The sequence below is a fragment of the Phascolarctos cinereus genome, unplaced genomic scaffold (genome assembly GCF_003287225.1).
Source record: "Phascolarctos cinereus isolate Bilbo 61053 unplaced genomic scaffold, phaCin_HiC Scaffold_726;HRSCAF=1367, whole genome shotgun sequence".
Taxonomy (NCBI): Eukaryota; Metazoa; Chordata; class Mammalia; order Diprotodontia; family Phascolarctidae; genus Phascolarctos; species Phascolarctos cinereus.
The window spans coordinates 266,836,826-266,854,052 of NW_027556098.1; the positions used below are offsets into that span (position 1 = coordinate 266,836,826).

Sequence of the window (17,227 nt, forward strand, 5' to 3'; positions counted from 1 at the left end):
ATAATGAACTAAGTCCTAGAGAGTTTAAATGATTTTCCTAAGGTGAAAGCTAGTCACTTTCTGAAGTGGGATTTGATCCCAGTTTTATTGACACCAAGTCCAGCAATTCTATCCACTACCCCATGATGCCTCTCTCTTTCACCAAACCCTTACCACCACTTAGCACAGGAGCAGAATGAGAAACAAGGGTTAAGGGGGGGTGAGGGTGAGCTGGTTTCAGGAGAATCTGAAACATGAGGAAGGAAGAAAGCTATGGTGGTTTCCAGCTGGGTTCAGTGCTTTTCAGGAATAGAAAAAATTTGGGAACTTCATAATGAAACCAGATAGATAAGTAGAGAGAGAGATGTTAGATAGATATAGATGAATGGATGGATGGATGGATGGATGGATGGATGGATGGATGGATGGATGGATGGATGGATGGCTAGATAGGTATAGATAGATAGACATATCTATCTATATATATTTGGAACTGTTTTTTATGCAATTTGCTTTGTGTCACTTTAAAACTGAAGTTTTTTGAGGGCAGGTATCATGTGTGAAATTTCCTTTGCATTTGCCTATAAATCAAAGTGGAAAAACTTGCATCAAGTGGAACTTGGTACAAGCAAATGTTCAGCGAATTCATATTCTTGGCATAGTCTATTACACTGGAGAATTAATAGTAACAATAAAAATACTTCACTTGGTACTTTAAAAATATGATTTCATCCATTTGAGTCCTTCCTCTAGCAACAGTGATTGAAATCTATCTATACCTTCTCATCATATATGCTTCTTGTCTATGTTTTACCATAAAATCTCCATAAAGGGTCTGCTCAACATGTTGAGGTTTTCCTCTTGTTCTTTTAGTATTAGAGGGTTACCAATATGTTACTTCAGCTGTTTGTCATCCTCACTATTTAATTAGCCTGCCTCTTCTCTACTGAGGACAGGCATCAGTAATATTCTTTATGCCTTCAAGTGGCCATTGGCCACATGCTATATACTGCTTGTTCCAACATGCATATTATCCCCTAGTTTCCTCTAGTTATTTGCCATTTTAATTCTTATGAGATTGTGGTGTTCTAGGATTCACATCTCTGTAGAATCTCTGGGAGAATACTGGTGTTAAAGAGATAAGTTTTTGCAAAGGCATCATAATGAAATCATTGAAAGCACTCTGCAATTTCACAGACATGATCCGAGACAACCTGGCCCCTCCTTATCAATTCCAGACCCAGCTCATGGTGTATGATTTTTAAAATGCTCTATGAATGTTTTCTTGGGTGCTCATCCACCCTCTATATCTTTGAAGGGCCATTCCCAGGAACACTTGCTCACTCTTTTTCTCTTTTTTCAGTTCCTCCCCAGATTATGAACATCTCCTCAGACATCACTGTGAATGAGGGAAGTAGCGTGACCCTCCTGTGTCTTGCTATTGGCAGACCGGAGCCCACCGTGACATGGAGACACCTGTCAGTCAAGGGTAAGCTGCTCACACCTGGGGTGGGAGAGGAAGACATTAAGGGCCAGTCTGGGTCTGGGTCTCCCAGTATATGTGTATATTGGTTCACATTTCTATATAAAATGAAACTTCAGGATTAGATCAAGAATACATGTCTTGTTGTTATTGCTTGTTTTAGTACAGAATCAAATACTTTATCAAACGATAAGTGGCATATGGAACTATGAGAAGAGGATTCAGAAACCCAACTTTCTGAGGTTTTCTTTCTTGTTTGGCTTGTGAAGTTGGGGTTCCCTGAGCCACTTTACCCTCCATAACTACAAAGGTGTACATGTACTCTAGCAATTCTTCCCATGAGAAAAACACATTTTCTTCAGGTGGTTGTGAGAAATGGTGATTTGGGATCTTTAGATGAAGACTGTTGAATGATAAGAATGACTATTGAGGGTCAGATGCAACTGCTTGGCCATATGCTTTAGAGTTTCTGTTTACCCAGAAGGAGAAGGATCTGTGATCTTCAATAATCTGACCATTTACCTGGAGTCATCTCTGCTACAAGCTGGAAATGACAAGTGTTTTATCTCTAGAGGGCTAGGGCGGCTGTGATGGGCAAGTACATCTGTTCCTACCTGGAATGTGTTCCCAGGAGCTGGCAGTGAAGATTTGTCAGGACTGCTTCCAAGTAGCAGGGGGAGCCAGCCTGGCATGAGGACATATCCCCATTAGCCCCTTGGAAATCTAACTTCTTATCAAGATACGCAGGGAATTAAGAAAAAAGGGGCCCAAGGCCATTTGATAGTTTTATGCTGTAATTAGACTGTATGATTAATTCTAGCAATTAGAATGGAAACCAGCCTCCCTTTAGACACTAGAAAACGCAAATAACATAAATGGCAACAAGTAAGCAAGTGGTGTGCTGAGAAAGACAGACAGACACAGCCACACTAACATATGAAGGGGATACTGTATGGGGAAAACTGCTTCACTTGTTCCAGACTTCCCTTCCCTAAGCCCTACTCCCTACCCTAGGCAGGCTTTGTGAGTGGGAAAAACATTTAAGCTTCCCTTCCCTGTTTCCTCCTGAATGAAATGCACATAGTAATGCTTGCCTCCACCTAGTACAGAAGCAAGTAGTAAGGGATGAGTGAGATAATGCCAGCGAAGTACCTTGACCTTCTGTGAGTAGGGTCTGAGAATACCGAAATCCACAATGATTTAATAATGATAAAGGGGAAATTATCAAGAATATTCAAGTATCCCTAAGGGACATTATAAAGCATGACCCTTATACAAACCCTAGAAATAGCATGTACATGCAAACATATGGAGTCACAGGCCTCTGGGGTAATTTGCTCTAAATACAGGAGAGTTTTGGTCTTGTAATATATACAAATATATGTAGACGCAGCATGCAATTTTCTATGTATCTAGTGAAGTCAGATGTCTTTATAAATGCTTGAAATCCCAGAATGTACTCTGTTGATCCTAAATACATATTCCTCTAAGCCTGGAGATCTTTTGAAAGGCAGCTTGACTTTGGTTAAATGTACAGAAGCTATTTTTACAATGCTACAATAGTTAAGACTTCTGTATTTAAAATAGGGGACTTTTTGCACTCCCCCAAATGGTCCTTACTGTAGTGGTGTGGAGGCTGAAGGGTATCTGGGAGAAGCCAGGAAGAGCCTAAATTCAATCTGCCCTTGGCCCCCTCAAATCTCCACGGCTGAGCATCACATCTGAGCCTCTCTCTTTTGTTTTCTTGCAGCCTTGGCCTTCTTTGCTTAGCTTGCCTTCCTGTCTCTATCTCTCATTGTCTTTTCCCCCTCCCAATGACATTTTAAAAAATTCAACTCAGGCAAGGAATGTGTTTGCCAAGTTTGAAAGGCACTAGAACCTGGAGGGTTTGCAGCTTCTTATTTGCATCTGTGGGGTGGCTGCCTGTGTCTTTTTTCCAGGGGTCGGGGAAATGCTCTTTCCTTCTTCTGGGGGAAAAAATGGGTTTGAAAGGTTTCCTAAGAGGGGCTAGTGAGACTCCTCCACATCGAACGGTGTTTACAGAACAACTTTCTGGTGAGTTAAGCACAGAAAACTGTGCAACACTGAAATGACATTTTCTTTGAAATACCAGTAGGATTGACAATGGAGGAGTAAGCACTGTGGACAAGTGTGTCGGTAGCTTCACTGAATTCTGCTGACAAAAAAAAAATTGAAAAGCTATTTCCAGAAAGTCTGTGAATACTGTAAAGGGGGTGAGTGTGCCTGCCGCCCATGGATGGGGGCTTTTCAGACTTACTGTAAATTTTAGGAAGAATCATGAGACAGCTGCAACCATCTCTTCCTTATGCTTGGGTTCTAGGCTTGCTTTTCATTGTAGATCCCTTGTTTAGCACCCTGAGCGTTCCCAAGGCTGCAGCTAAAGAAATAAAAAGAGATGCTGCAGTCACTTGTCACTTGTCATGACAAGTGCCACTTTGACAGCAGGGACACAAAGCTTTCTCAGGGTTGGGAGTTTCTTTGAAAGGAACAACACGATTTTGAAGACCAATTTTCTCATTGAGAAACTGAGTCCTCAGGTGTTACATGCATTTCTTAGAAGATGCATCTAGAGGCTTTTAAAGAAACTGCCCATAGGTTTGGTGCAACAACTGAGGACCATTTGATTTGGACACCATTTGCAAATATTTTCATCTACCTTGGAACTCACAGACTGGAAATGCAGTGAGAAACCTCCCTCCCCTCAGTGGAATGTTGGAGAATTTGTTTACAAGGTTATAATTATTAAGTGTTTTAAGCTTCTTAAAGAAAAGTGCTATGTAAATAAGATCTGGGGGTTTTCCAGCTGACACGCAAACCAGATGAACATTCTACCATGTCCGTGTTCTTTAGATGTAAATAATTATATTGCCTTTTCTAAGGCAGCAGATCTGCCTTACAAAAACAAGAAGGTACATGTGAATTCACACACACACACACACACACACACACACACACACACGCACGCACAAATGCAATAGCCCTTTAACATTCTCTATAATAATAGAGAGAGCAGTCAGTGGCACAGTAGATAGAACACTGGCACTGGAGTGAGTAGGACCTGAGTTCAAATGTGACCTCAGACATTTCCTCATCTGTAAAATGAGCTGAAGAAGGAAATGGTAAACCACTCCAGTATCTTTGCCAAGAAAACCCCAAATGGGGTCACACAGAGTCGGACACAACTAAAACAACTGAACAAAAACAACAAACTCCAAATTGGAATCATCACAAAATCACAGGGCACTGTTACCAAGAATGTTCCCCTGAAGTGTGTGGGCAGATCCCATAACAGAGAAGATAGAAAAAAATTGGCAGTGAGCCACTGCATTTGGAGCCCCTCGTGGAACAGGTGGGTTCCAACACCTCCCCCTACCCCCCAACACTTCTGAAGGACAAGAGAGAAGGAGCTGGGCCAGAATTAATTGGGAGGCTGTTCTAGGCATATGGGGTGGTGTGAAGAAAGGTGTGAAAACGGGGGTGGATGAAGAAAAGAGTAGAGGCTGTTGTAGAGGAGTGGTTGTCTTTCCATCTTCCTCTGTTATGTCTTGGAACAGCAAGGCTCCTGCACATCTGGACTGATTGACAGTGATATACTTTGAAAGGCCAGATGTTTGAGGAAGCTTTAAAAACTTATAGCCATCAAGCTATAGACCTTAGAATGAGAGGGAAAAGTACATGCTTCCCTTCCCCCTCATTCACCATCCTTCTCCACCCCCAGTTTATTTTTGTGCTCCTTGGTCATAAGGAGTATTTGATATATTAGCTGTTTTTTTTAAACAATATACGTAGAAAATTACAGTAATGTCTTACTGATCCAACATCAGCAAGGGTTCAGTTATTCTATTTAAGTGACCTTTCCAGATTAAATTAAATTCAACAAAGTTTATAAATACCTACTCTGGAGAGGCAGCTAGGTGGCACAGTAGGTAGAATGCTGGGTCTAGAGTCAGAAAGACCTGAGTTCAAATCCAGTCTCAGACATTTATTAGCTGTGAGATCCTGCGAAAGTCACTTCACTTTTGCCTCAGTTTCCTCCACTATAAAATGGAGATAATAATTGCCCCTGTTTCCCGAGGTTCTTGTGAGGATCAAATGAAATAATAGTTGTAAAGCTCTTAATACTGTGCCTGGCACATATCAGGTGCTTAATAAATGTTTATTCCCTCCAACTGTGTGCAAAGTACTGTGCTCAGTACTTCAAGTATCCCCTTAATGGCACTGCCTATGAGATCCCAGGGTCAATTCCATGCCACAATTAGGCATTGGAGGACAATGTTTATATAAGAAGCAATGGGTGTGCAAACACAAATTTGAAGCAGGTTTTGCCCCAGAGATCTTACATTCTTCTGGAAAATTGTAAATTCTTCTCTAACACTGGAGCTTTTGGGGTCAATAGAACTGTTTATCCCTATGTTAAATGAGCCTGCAAGCTGATGTACATTTTGGATTTTTATACTCTTCCTGCCACACTGACCCCCATCATGTTTCCATGCTGTTACTGTTGTTGGTGTATCTGCCTGTGATAATCCTGATCATCTCTTCCCAATTTGCTGAAGGCTAAGAAGCCATACGTCCACACTTGTTAGAACATTGTCTAAAATAATATGTGTAGGAGAAATTTACTGGAGTCACACAGGATGAAGCTATGTTGGGGGAGGAAAAGGTGTGATTTGTAGCTATGGAGAGACCTGCCACCCTGGTTAAATCCCCCTGGCTTCATCCAAATTTTCAATGTAGGAGTAAGAAGAATGGAGGCAATGTGGTGCAATGGATAGAGAGCCTGCCTTGGAGTCAGGAAAACATGAATTCAAATTTTTCCTGTGACATATCCTGAATCTGTGACTCTGGACAAGTCTTCATCTGTCCAAGTACCAGGCACCTGTCCAAGACTCTAAGTTACAGAACAGTTTCAGGCCTGTGTTGGTACAGGGAATTTCCTCTTAAAGTATACTAATGAAATTACAGATACAGACTAAAATTCAAGAAGAAACTGAATGAGTTTCTGAGCAGAGGTCCTGGGATCAAGTAAGTTCAACGTATCACCTAGACTTTGACATCTGTTTTGGATGCACAGAGCCTTATTTTTGTTTACCTCATAATACTTGGCCACTTTCTCCCTGGTTAACGCTGAAGTACCTGGCAGAGAGTTACTTGATAAATGATGTTTGTTTGATGGACTTGTTTGATGGATTCTTGTTGATGAACTGACAGGCTACAGGATGAGTGACCTCCAGAGAAGCAAATTGTGGCTCTTCAATTAGAATCAGGAGACTGGAGAAGAATATCCATTGTTCTGACTCAGAACAGCCATTTTTTAAGCTCTTACACTCAACTTTGATATCTCTTGAAATCGGGGCCTTTTCTGGGTAAACCTGCCTGTGTGTCAGCCCTCCATGGCTCATGCTTTACTGGATTATCTGAACAAGGTATACTTGGTACTTTCAGTGAGGGGAGAATTTCCCTTCCCTACCTAGTTCTGTCCATGTACTACATATACTGGTGCACAATAGAGAGAGCATTGGATTTCAAGCCATGACTCCTATGGGCAAGGTGCTTTACATTTCTGGGCCTTGGTTTCCTCCTTTGTAAAATGATGGAGTTAGACTAAAAAGATAACCTTTAATATCCCTTCCAAGTCTGATATTCTTTGATTCTATGTGAATTTGCCATAATCTAGGCCCCACAACCTCTAACGAACTCTAAACTTCACATGAGGCTAACCTCTCAAAATCCATGAATTTTCAAAGATTATGGGAGATAGTATATCCTCTCATCCTATTTCTGACTCTTACTTCCACTCTGATTTGTTCTCATTACTTCTTTTTTTGTCATCATTAAAATAAGAACTCTTGAGAAGGCAATGGCAAACCACTCCGGTATCTTTGCCATGAAAACCCCAAATGGGGTCACACAGAGTTGGACATGACTGAAACAACTGAACAACAACAAAAATAAGAATGGTGTATATAATGTATGTATGGGGGGGGTGTATATGTATGTATGTACGTATGTTACTCACAGAAAATGAAATGATGCGCTTATTCCCAGATCATTTAATCAATGACCTTGACCCCTTCTATTCTCGTGAAACTAGCCCCAGTTATAAGCCTCCGAAACTCACTTTCCTTTCCTTTCCTTCCCTGAACCCACACTTCCTTTCCTGAAAGGAGGCAGGTTCCTCTACTCAACCCCAGCTCCCTTGTGATTGCAGAATCAACACTGGCTATAGTGTGAAATGACATTGACACCCCTGTCTGCCGGGAGGCAGTGCTGTTCATCTGCTTCAATTAGTAAGAAACCTGCTGAGACCTACCAACCTCATTTCTCTTATGAGCAGTCTCAGGTATGAAGCAGAGACACTAATAGGAATCGTCTTATAATTGACCTGCCGAGTCATCCAGTCCTACTTCCTCTGCTTTGTCTTCCCTCTAAGGCAGCAAGAATCTTCGTTCCTAATCTGAAGACCTGTTTAGAGACTAATTAATCCCCAGAGTGTGAGAAAGAGGTGTCTGAGATGAGAAATCAAGGTTATACATATCTTGCTCAGTAGAACAGTTATGGGCAAACAAGCTGTTCGTCTCACATTTTTGCAAAGCAAATTTATGTTCGCTAACTTTGGTTCTTGTTGTAAATGAGAAGTGTATGAAGGTCTAGCAATGCGCTTTTCACCATATGGGCACCCATATGTTCCCCCCCTTTGCTTGGGTACATTTTAGCTTTGGCATGCACATATGCCTGTATTTTTGCAACTTAACAATATTAAAACTAATCCCATTTATGCTCCTTTTGGGCGAGTTGATTGAGTCATAAATTCCAGAGAATCTCCTCCTTGGGAGACTAAAGTTCTTTTGTATAAGCAGGGGAAAGGCAAATCTCAATCTCTCTCTCTCTCTCTCTCTCTCTCTCTCTCTCTCTCTCTGTCTGTCTCTGTCATTTAGCATTTGAGTACAGTCAACCTAAGTCAACCAGTTTCACACTCAATGCACTAACCTAACCCAGAAAACACAGAAATACCCAATGCCCTGATTAGCCTAGAAAAGACAATTACTTCATGGAAGAGAGGGAAGTTGATTTTTATGATTCTTCAGTTAACTATTCTTTTGCTTCCATCCCTCATTAATACTGCTCTCTATTTAGAAGGAGGGAACCAATGGCATGGGGAAGGGTATTTACTCCTGTTTATTTCATTCAGAACTTCATAACTGTGGAACTCCAAATGGAATGATGCACAAGGATACAAGAAAGGAACTCAAACAGCCAGGTCCAGCAACAATTCCAGCCAGAGGCAACTGTATTCCACCTTTGCATGACCTCTCTCAATCTGTTTCCTTATCAACAGAACAGAAATAATATCCTCACTATTTAACACATAGGGTGGTAATGAGAAAAGTACTATGTGTACCTTAAAAGTGCTGAAGAAATGTGAGCTTTTATGCTCCTCCCCAAACTGGTTGTAAAGGATCTTTTCTTCTTTGGGCCTTTTATAGAATGATATAGACCTGGAAAAGGCATTATCATAGGGATCTTCTCTTTTTATATTGCCTCACCTCTCTTGCCATTGCACATTTTACAGAGAAAGAAACTGAGCCAGTTGTGACTTGTCTAGAATCATGTAAGTTCGTAAATAATACAGTCAGAATTCAGCCTCTCATAGCTCTTTGCATTTATCTTATATCATGCTCAAGTCTACAGGGCTCTTCTTTTGTGTCATAGACCCCTGTTTTTTTAAGACATAAAATAAGATGCACAGGATTACAAAAGAAACCAAATACTTTGACAAGCAGTTACAACATATTAAAAAAATGGACCCCAGAAGGTTAAGAACCCCTGCCTAGAGCTAGTAAGGGCATCAGAAGCTATTTAGATCAACTTCTCATTTTAACAAATAAGGAAACTTTGTCCCAGGGACATCACTTGTCCAAAGACACATTATATTGCGAATTATAGTTACTGAATATTTTCATGTGGGTTCTATCATGCCGTACGATATCGATTATAAACTCCATGAGGACAAGCATCATGTCATTCATCTTTGAATCTTCTAACACCTGGTACAGCGTTTTGTAAGGGGCTTAAGTGTATAGATTTTACAATTTAAAAAATGTAGATTCCAAAATTATTAATAAATGAAGTCAAATGACATATGGCAACTAATGAGATTCAGATTCAAGATCAGCTAATGAAGAAATTCTTCTTCTAGATTTAGTCTGAATTTGCTAGAGTCCTACTTTGTGAGCCTGACACATACATTGATTTTGATGGTCTTCCCAATTTGGATTTGATAGATTTGAAAGCACAGCCTTCTGTTCTTATGGGCACTGATCTACTATGCCACTATCTTCAGCTGAATGATAAGCTCAGAGGCAAGCTCTCACATGCCCCCTCTGAGTGGGCACGTCTAGTTTCCTATCTACCAACTTCTTTGTGACATCTGGTGAATCACCAAGCTCCTCTCTCATCTCAGTCTCCCACCTGTAAAATGGGAATAATAAAATCACATTCCCATTCTGGTATGAGGGAGAGAGGAATAATGAGGGAATGAATCTCGAAATGCCTTTGCTGAATGCTTTTGAAGATCCTGAGCCCTAAGTCTGGATGTTAACATGCATCTTAGCAAGTAAATAGTACAACTAGCTCAAAAGAAGGCCTAGAACTGGCCAGGCATCCTGTGTTGGCTGGCGTCTGGTGTACAGCTTCCTTTCTGCAATTGCCTATATCCAATTATGCTATTGAAATCAGTTGGACACTGATAAAATTGAGACTAGCTTTACAAGTATTGGAGCTCTAATTGGCTTCAGCAGTGGATCTGCTGCGACTCTTGCTGCTGAACAGAGATTTTGGTTTTCAATAGAAAATAATAAGCAACCTAGTGAAATCACTATCATATTACAGCTGAGTCTGGGGATGATGTGTGCTAATTTAGATGCTGAAATTCCTCACCTGGCCAGATGAATCTGGAATTTTAACTTTGGGTACTTTATTCTAGCCCTATTTGCTTTATCACCATCCTTACATATGTCTTCAAAAAATTAAAAGACATAGGATAAGAAGTACTATATTACGATGCAAAAAAAATCTGGTAAAACCTATGGATCTCTTCTCAAAATAATGTTTGTTAACTAAATATATAATTGAAGAAAAATGCTAAATTTTAATTAGGGGAAGTTTGGGGATTTTGTTTTTGGGTTTTTTTTTTTTTCATGTCCAAGTTCACAGAACCACTGAAATCTCTCCATGGGCCCCAGGTTAAGTACACCAGTTCTAGATCAATTGTTGTTCATTTTACCAGGCTCATAGTATACATCAAGATTGGCATTGCATGTGTATTGGTTATTCTCAACCTGTCTTTCTATGAAGTTTTGACTTCAGGGTGCCAGTTGGTCCCTTAACATGTTTAAACCTCAAATTCCTCTCTGATAGCCTACTGCTAAGTGTGTCTTGCCTGAAAAACAAAGCATTTGCAAGTGGGTGAAGCATTGCCTTCAGCTGTTGGTTCAATTTGACTTCTAAATTCAGTCTCAAAGTCTTTAGTCACTCTTCTTCCTAGCACACATTAAAAACTTCACAATTACAGGATTTGTGGTAATTAATTTATTGCTAAAATAACCCCCACAAAACTGTAGTTGGCTTAAACTGTCTTCATGGAAATGTCCCATTTTAGATCAATTGTTCCTGATCTTATTTCATTAGTGATCTATTTTCTATAAGTATTAAAAACATTAGTATTATCACTATCCTTGGACCTGTTTTAAGTTTTTTGTAATTGTTGGCTAAGCCATGAGTGTGGAACTGAGCATAAGACTTGGCAATAATCATTAAAGGTAATGTAAATCTTATGGTACTTTTCTGTGACAAATAACATGATTCCCCTGTCTATAGCCTGTGAGATCTATTTTCAGTTTTCTTATTGTGCAGCCACAGTACATAATCAAAGCATTCATGTCTTTAGTCCATTTTATATATGATAATAGTTTGCCTTCTTAAATGGTCAACTTTTTTCCACTGAATCCTTTCTAGGAGTTGGGATATTGATTTAAAAAAAAAATTCCCCTTTATCTTCCCTTCCTCTGGTACCAGAACACAAAAGAGCCCCATTCACTTTCTAGTCTTGTCCTTGATGGCAATCTGCTCATCATGACAGTTCTGAGTAGTACCCACCTGAACCTCTATGCTGCCTCATCTATTTCTTAGATTTATTGCAGCAGTTTTAACATGCAAACTAAGGTGCTAATACAATAAGTGCTATCAGCAGAACCTAATTGCCCAGCATCTTAAGGTTTCTAATCAGGCTTTGACAACTGCCAAACAGGTCTTAGGGCAAAGAAGAGCTCCCCCTGTACATCCCCCTGACTGATATATTACATTCCTTTGTCATTCTCATCCTTCCTAAATCATAGACCATGGTTTGGGACTTGAGAGAATTCTTCTTATTGTCATTATTGCTGTTTGATTATTGAATCACTCTTGATAACCTCTAACAGATATTGGAGAATTAGAGAGATACTATAGGATTAGGAAAAGACAAATGGTGTCCCAGTTTTCAAAAAGGAAAGAGAATATAGTTTAGAGATTATGAACCAATGAGTTGGCTTTAATTTCTGCCAGAATTCTAGATAAGGCTAAATCTAGAAAGGGAAACATTGATTATGAAAAGTCAGCATTAATTTATCAAGTAAAAATTATGCCAGAAGTGGCAAATAGTAAGTCATTCACTAATGACATTTCTTCTTCTGACAGGGTTAATAAACTGGTAAATGAAGGAAATTCATTTTACCTAGATTTTAGCAAATTATTTTGCACTATATTTTGTGTAATTCTTGTGAATGAAATGGAAGATGTGAACTAGACAATATAACAAATAGGTAGTTTTGAAACTGGTTGAATGACCATCCCCAAAGCATATTCATCAATATTTAATGCCAGCTTGGAAAGAAATCTCCAAATGCAATGTCACAAGAATATATTTGACTCTGTGCATTTTATGCATTTATCTAAGTTAAAGATGCAAACATTAGATGGCATGATTACCATTTTCAAATAACAAAAAAAGCTAGGAAGGATAGCTAACTCTATGAATGACATAGTTAGGATCAAAAAAGACTGAGAAGTAGACTAAAAACTCATAGCCAAACTGAATAAAATGAAATTTTAAAAGGATAAATGTTAAATCTTACACTTGGATTCAAAAACCTACTTCATGATTACAAGACAGGGGAGATATGACTAGATGGCAGTGCTCCTGATAGAGATCTACCGGGCTTAGCAGAACGTGAGAATAATATGAGGTAGTATTCTGAAATGGCATACGAAAAAGCTAAGGTAATCCTATATTGTATGGAGAGGGATAGCATCCTGGACTAGGGAGGTGATTGTCCAACAATGTTTTTACTTAGTAAGAACACATATGAAGAGTTTTCATTACTTCTGGGTCCTGCCTCCTATATTTTAGGAAAGACTCTGAAAGGTAGTGTATCTTGAGGAGGCCCGGCAGGATAATGACAGGCCTTTAGACAATATGCTGTAGGAGGGGAAGCTAGTTGGTGCAGTGAATAGAGCACTGGTCCTGGAATCAGGAGGACCTGATTTCAAATCTGGCCTCCGACACTTGACACTTACTAGCTGTGTGACCTTGGTTGTGTCACTTAGCCCTGATTGCCTTCTGCCCCCCCCAAAAAAAAGAGAGAGTGAGAGAGAGAGAGAGAGAGTGTATATTACAGGAGAATTAGCTGAAGGAAATGAAATGTTTAGCCTGGAAAAGACTCAGGACTACATGGAAAAGGTATCATAGTTGTCTTCAAGAATTGAAAAGGCTGGTATGAGGAAGAGGGAATAGACCAATGGGTAGAAGTTGCGAAGAAGCAAAGTTAGATACAAGGAAAAACTTCCTAAAATCTAACATTGCTCCAAAGTAGAATGGATTATTTCAAGAAGTTGTGAGTCCCCTCTCACTGCAGCTCTTTAAGCCAAAGTTATATGACCACCATTTATCGGGAACACTGTAGAGTGGGTTCTCTTCAGGCATACATATATAGGACTAGATAACCTCTGAGGCTCATTCCATCTCTTAAATTCTGTCAAAAGGTTTTATAGATAGAAAAATGGCTTGAAATAACTGAACCAGAATAAAATGCCTGAACTCAAAATCCTATCATTCAGGAAGGTGTAGTTATATCAGCTCAAATCAAACTGCCAGGAAGACATTTTTCCAAAGGAAGAACTCCCAGGACTTAGAGCCTGATAGGACATTATAAATCTTAAAACCCATTGCCTTATTTGACGGATGGGAAATTGAGGCCCAGAGGGGTAGGTGAATTGCCTAAGGTCACACAGGGAGTAAGCAGCAGTACTGCCTCCACTCCAAATGCAGCCCACTTTCCATTACACCATGTTTTCTTACCACTGCAGTCTGAGTCTAAGTTTGAGGGAGCCTACTCAGCAGAGTAGGAAGTAGTCAGATGAGGTTCTTATAATAATAATTTCAGAACAACACTTCAATGTAAAAGTCCTACCTCAAAGGTGCTTAATGATTCAATAAAGGGCATGTTGGGCTTGTCCTCTGTGACTTATCTCTTGCTTGAGGTATATATTGCTCTGCCATTAGTTGTGATATTTCTAGGAAATACCATGCTGTAGAATTATATGCTTTGTATAAAAAGAAGAATTGCCCAGGTTCCTTACCCTGGCAATTTTGTTGGAACACCAGGTCTAAGTTTATATTGAGAGACTGAGATGTCTCTGTAACCTTAAAACTGAGTTTGAATCCTGCCACAGACAGTTACTAGTTTTGTGACCATAGGCAAGTCACTTCATTTATATGCATCTCAGTTTGCTATCTCTAATAAATGGGAAAAAAAATGCATGTGTTGCCTGCCTCATAGGATGATTGTCAGGATAGCCCTTTTTAAACATTTGTTTTTCCATTTCCATCTGTATAATGGAGATAATAATAGCACATACCTCCCAGGATTGTTGTGAGGATTAAATGAGATAATATATGTAAATTGTTTTGCTAGCCTTAAATCCTATAAAAATGCCTGTTTATTACCATTATCATTTTTATTAATTATTTCATGCACACAATGCCCCATTCACCAGTGCACACCCTCCTCCAACACTTCATCCCTCATCATCCTGGGTGATTCTTATCCATTGTTATCCATAAACCCTCAGTAGAATACCTACCCAACATCCTGTGACCTTCCTTGGGTTCTTTTCAATATCATGACACTTGGACTATCAGTGTTTTATCTCCCATCCTCATATTATAAAAATCAAACCTTTTTTGGTCTCATCTCTAAAGCTGGAAGGGACCTCAGAGGTTATGACTTGTCCATTAGACTAAACATTAACCCATTGTTTGTACCTATATCATTATTGGCAGCTAAATGACATGGTGGAGAGAGCGCTACATTTGGAATCAAGAAGATTTGAGTTTGAATCTTGCATCAGACTCTTCTTTGCTGCATAACCATGGGCATTTCACTTAATCTTTCTTACCTCAGTTTACTCATCTGTAAGATGGAGATATGAATAGTACCTTCCTCAAATGGTTGCTGCAAGCATCAAATGAAATAATGCATACAAAGTGACTTGCAAAAGTTAAAACATCTTATAAATGTTAACTATTAGTCTGTTAACAAACATTGATTAGGCACTTACTATATGTCAGGCACTGTGCTCAGTGCTGGGAATATTCAAGAAGCTCAATTCTAATGGAGGAGACAAGATGCAAATAAGTATGTACATACAAGATTTATACAGTGTAAATGGAAGGTAATCTCAGAAGGAATGGTATATACAAACAAGGAATGGCTTTCTGCAGAAGGTAGAATTTGAGTTGAGTCTTGAATGAAGCCAGAGAAGCAAGAAGGTAGAGATTAGGAAGGGGAGAGTATTCCACCAAAGGAAGAAAGCCACAAAGTCAAGTGATAAGGTATAATATGCAAGGAATAGCAAGATCAATGTCTCTTGGGTAGTAGAGTATTTAGAGGGGAGAAAAGCAGAAGAAAATGAGAAAGGTAGGAAGGGACAAGGTTGTGAAGGACTTTCAATGCCCCAAAGAAGGAGTTTGTTTGATCCTGGAGGTAATAGGTAGCCACTGGAGTTTACTGAGTAGAGGAGTATCATGGTCATATCTGAATAGCAATGGCAAGATTTGACAACAGATTGGATATGTAAGGTATGTGAGGTGAGTGTGAGGATGACACTGAGGTGGTGGATGAGAGAACTGAATGGTAACGTCTTCTGGAGAAATAAAAAAAAAATGTCAGGAAGAAAAGAGTATTTGGGCATAGAAGGGAAGATGACAAATTCAAACAAATTGAGTTTGAGATATTTATAGGATATCTGATTTGAGATGTCTGTAAGATATTTTGTAATGTGAGACTAGAACTCAGGAAAGATTGGGGCTGGAAACATAGATCTTAGAGTCATCTGCATAAAGATGATAATTGAACCAATATATCTATAGATTTAGATAGTCTCTCCCTCTGTGGGTCATGCTGCTTTGGCTAGGCTGGCTTGCCTACCCTGTTAGTAGCAGTTCCTCCCCACTGGGTTTGCTCTCCTGAATGATGACTCCACAGACTGAGTTAGAATTGGGGCCAGTGACCCAGGAGGAGCTGTTATTCCCAAGGCTCTTGGACTTAACCTGCTCACCAATCATCTAAGTATGACTTCTTGTAGTGAGAAAAACATTTCAGTGGCCAGGAATCCCAGAGAGTTTCTGGTATGGCAATTAGGAGAAAACATCTCGTTTATGGTTCCCTTGAGTCATCTCATGTGTCTCACCTACAATGAGAAGCTGCCAAAGGTGTTAGCATATTTAGCTCCACTAGGGAGTCAGTTTGTGATATGTTCACGCTTCAGCTTAAGTAAAGACTATACAACTGATCCTACCTTCCGAGACTACTACCTATCTGTCAGGGCATGCTCAGGGTAGGGGTTAGGGATATTATCTGTCATGTAGTTAGGCATCAGATGGTAGATGACCTAGAATGTCCATATCAATAATCTCAACATTGTTCATATACAAAGGGAAACTGTTTTTTTAATTGATGGTGATGATGTGGTATGTAGGGAAGCATTGACATGAGTGTGTCAATGTTTTTGAAACAGGTATTTAATTAAAGGCAGGATGACCCCTTCAGGCGTGTTTTAAAAGGGATTCTTTGTCAGGTAGAGGTCATCCTAGATGTGTGATAAAGTTCTTTCCATCTCTGAAGCTCAGTGGTTCTGATCACTATGACAGAAATATGTGTCATGGTTTAGATGGAGGGAGAGAAGTAACACCATTCAAAGCAGAAAGGGATAATGACCTATAAACGAGTGGTTCTCGTGGGAAGGAAAAGGATGAAATAGTTGCAATGTACATTATGAAAGAAGAATCAATATGACTTTGTGAGTGACTGACTACATGTGGGGTAGAGGAAAAGGGGGAAAGGACAAGGACAATTCCAAGACTTCAGACCTAAGCAGTTGAGAGAATTCTGGCTTCAGTGTCACAGACAGCACAGGCTAGAGCAATAGGTGCTTTAGGGGACAGATAATGAATTTACTTTTAAAATATCACTACTTCAAATAATAGCTAACATTTATTTAACAGTGCTTTAAGATTTTTCAAAGCTCTATACATACATTATATTATTTGATCCTCATAGCTACTCTGTGAAGTCTGTGCTATTATCATTCCCATTCTATAGATGAAAAAATCGAGGTTGAGATGTTAAGGGACATACAGCTAAT

The 17,227-nt window shown here is 39.5% G+C and overlaps 1 protein-coding gene across 2 annotated transcripts in view; it reads left to right on the forward strand.

Annotated features, from left to right (window-relative positions):
- Window positions 1–17,227, forward strand: part of OPCML (opioid binding protein/cell adhesion molecule like) — a 1,421,771-nt gene that overhangs the window by 1,296,740 nt on the left and 107,804 nt on the right. For both annotated transcript variants that reach the window (XM_020963819.2, XM_020963818.2), the window contains one exon: window positions 1,343–1,468. In XM_020963819.2, the coding sequence (XP_020819478.1) occupies window positions 1,343–1,468 (126 nt within the window). The remainder of the gene's footprint in view (window positions 1–1,342; window positions 1,469–17,227) is intronic.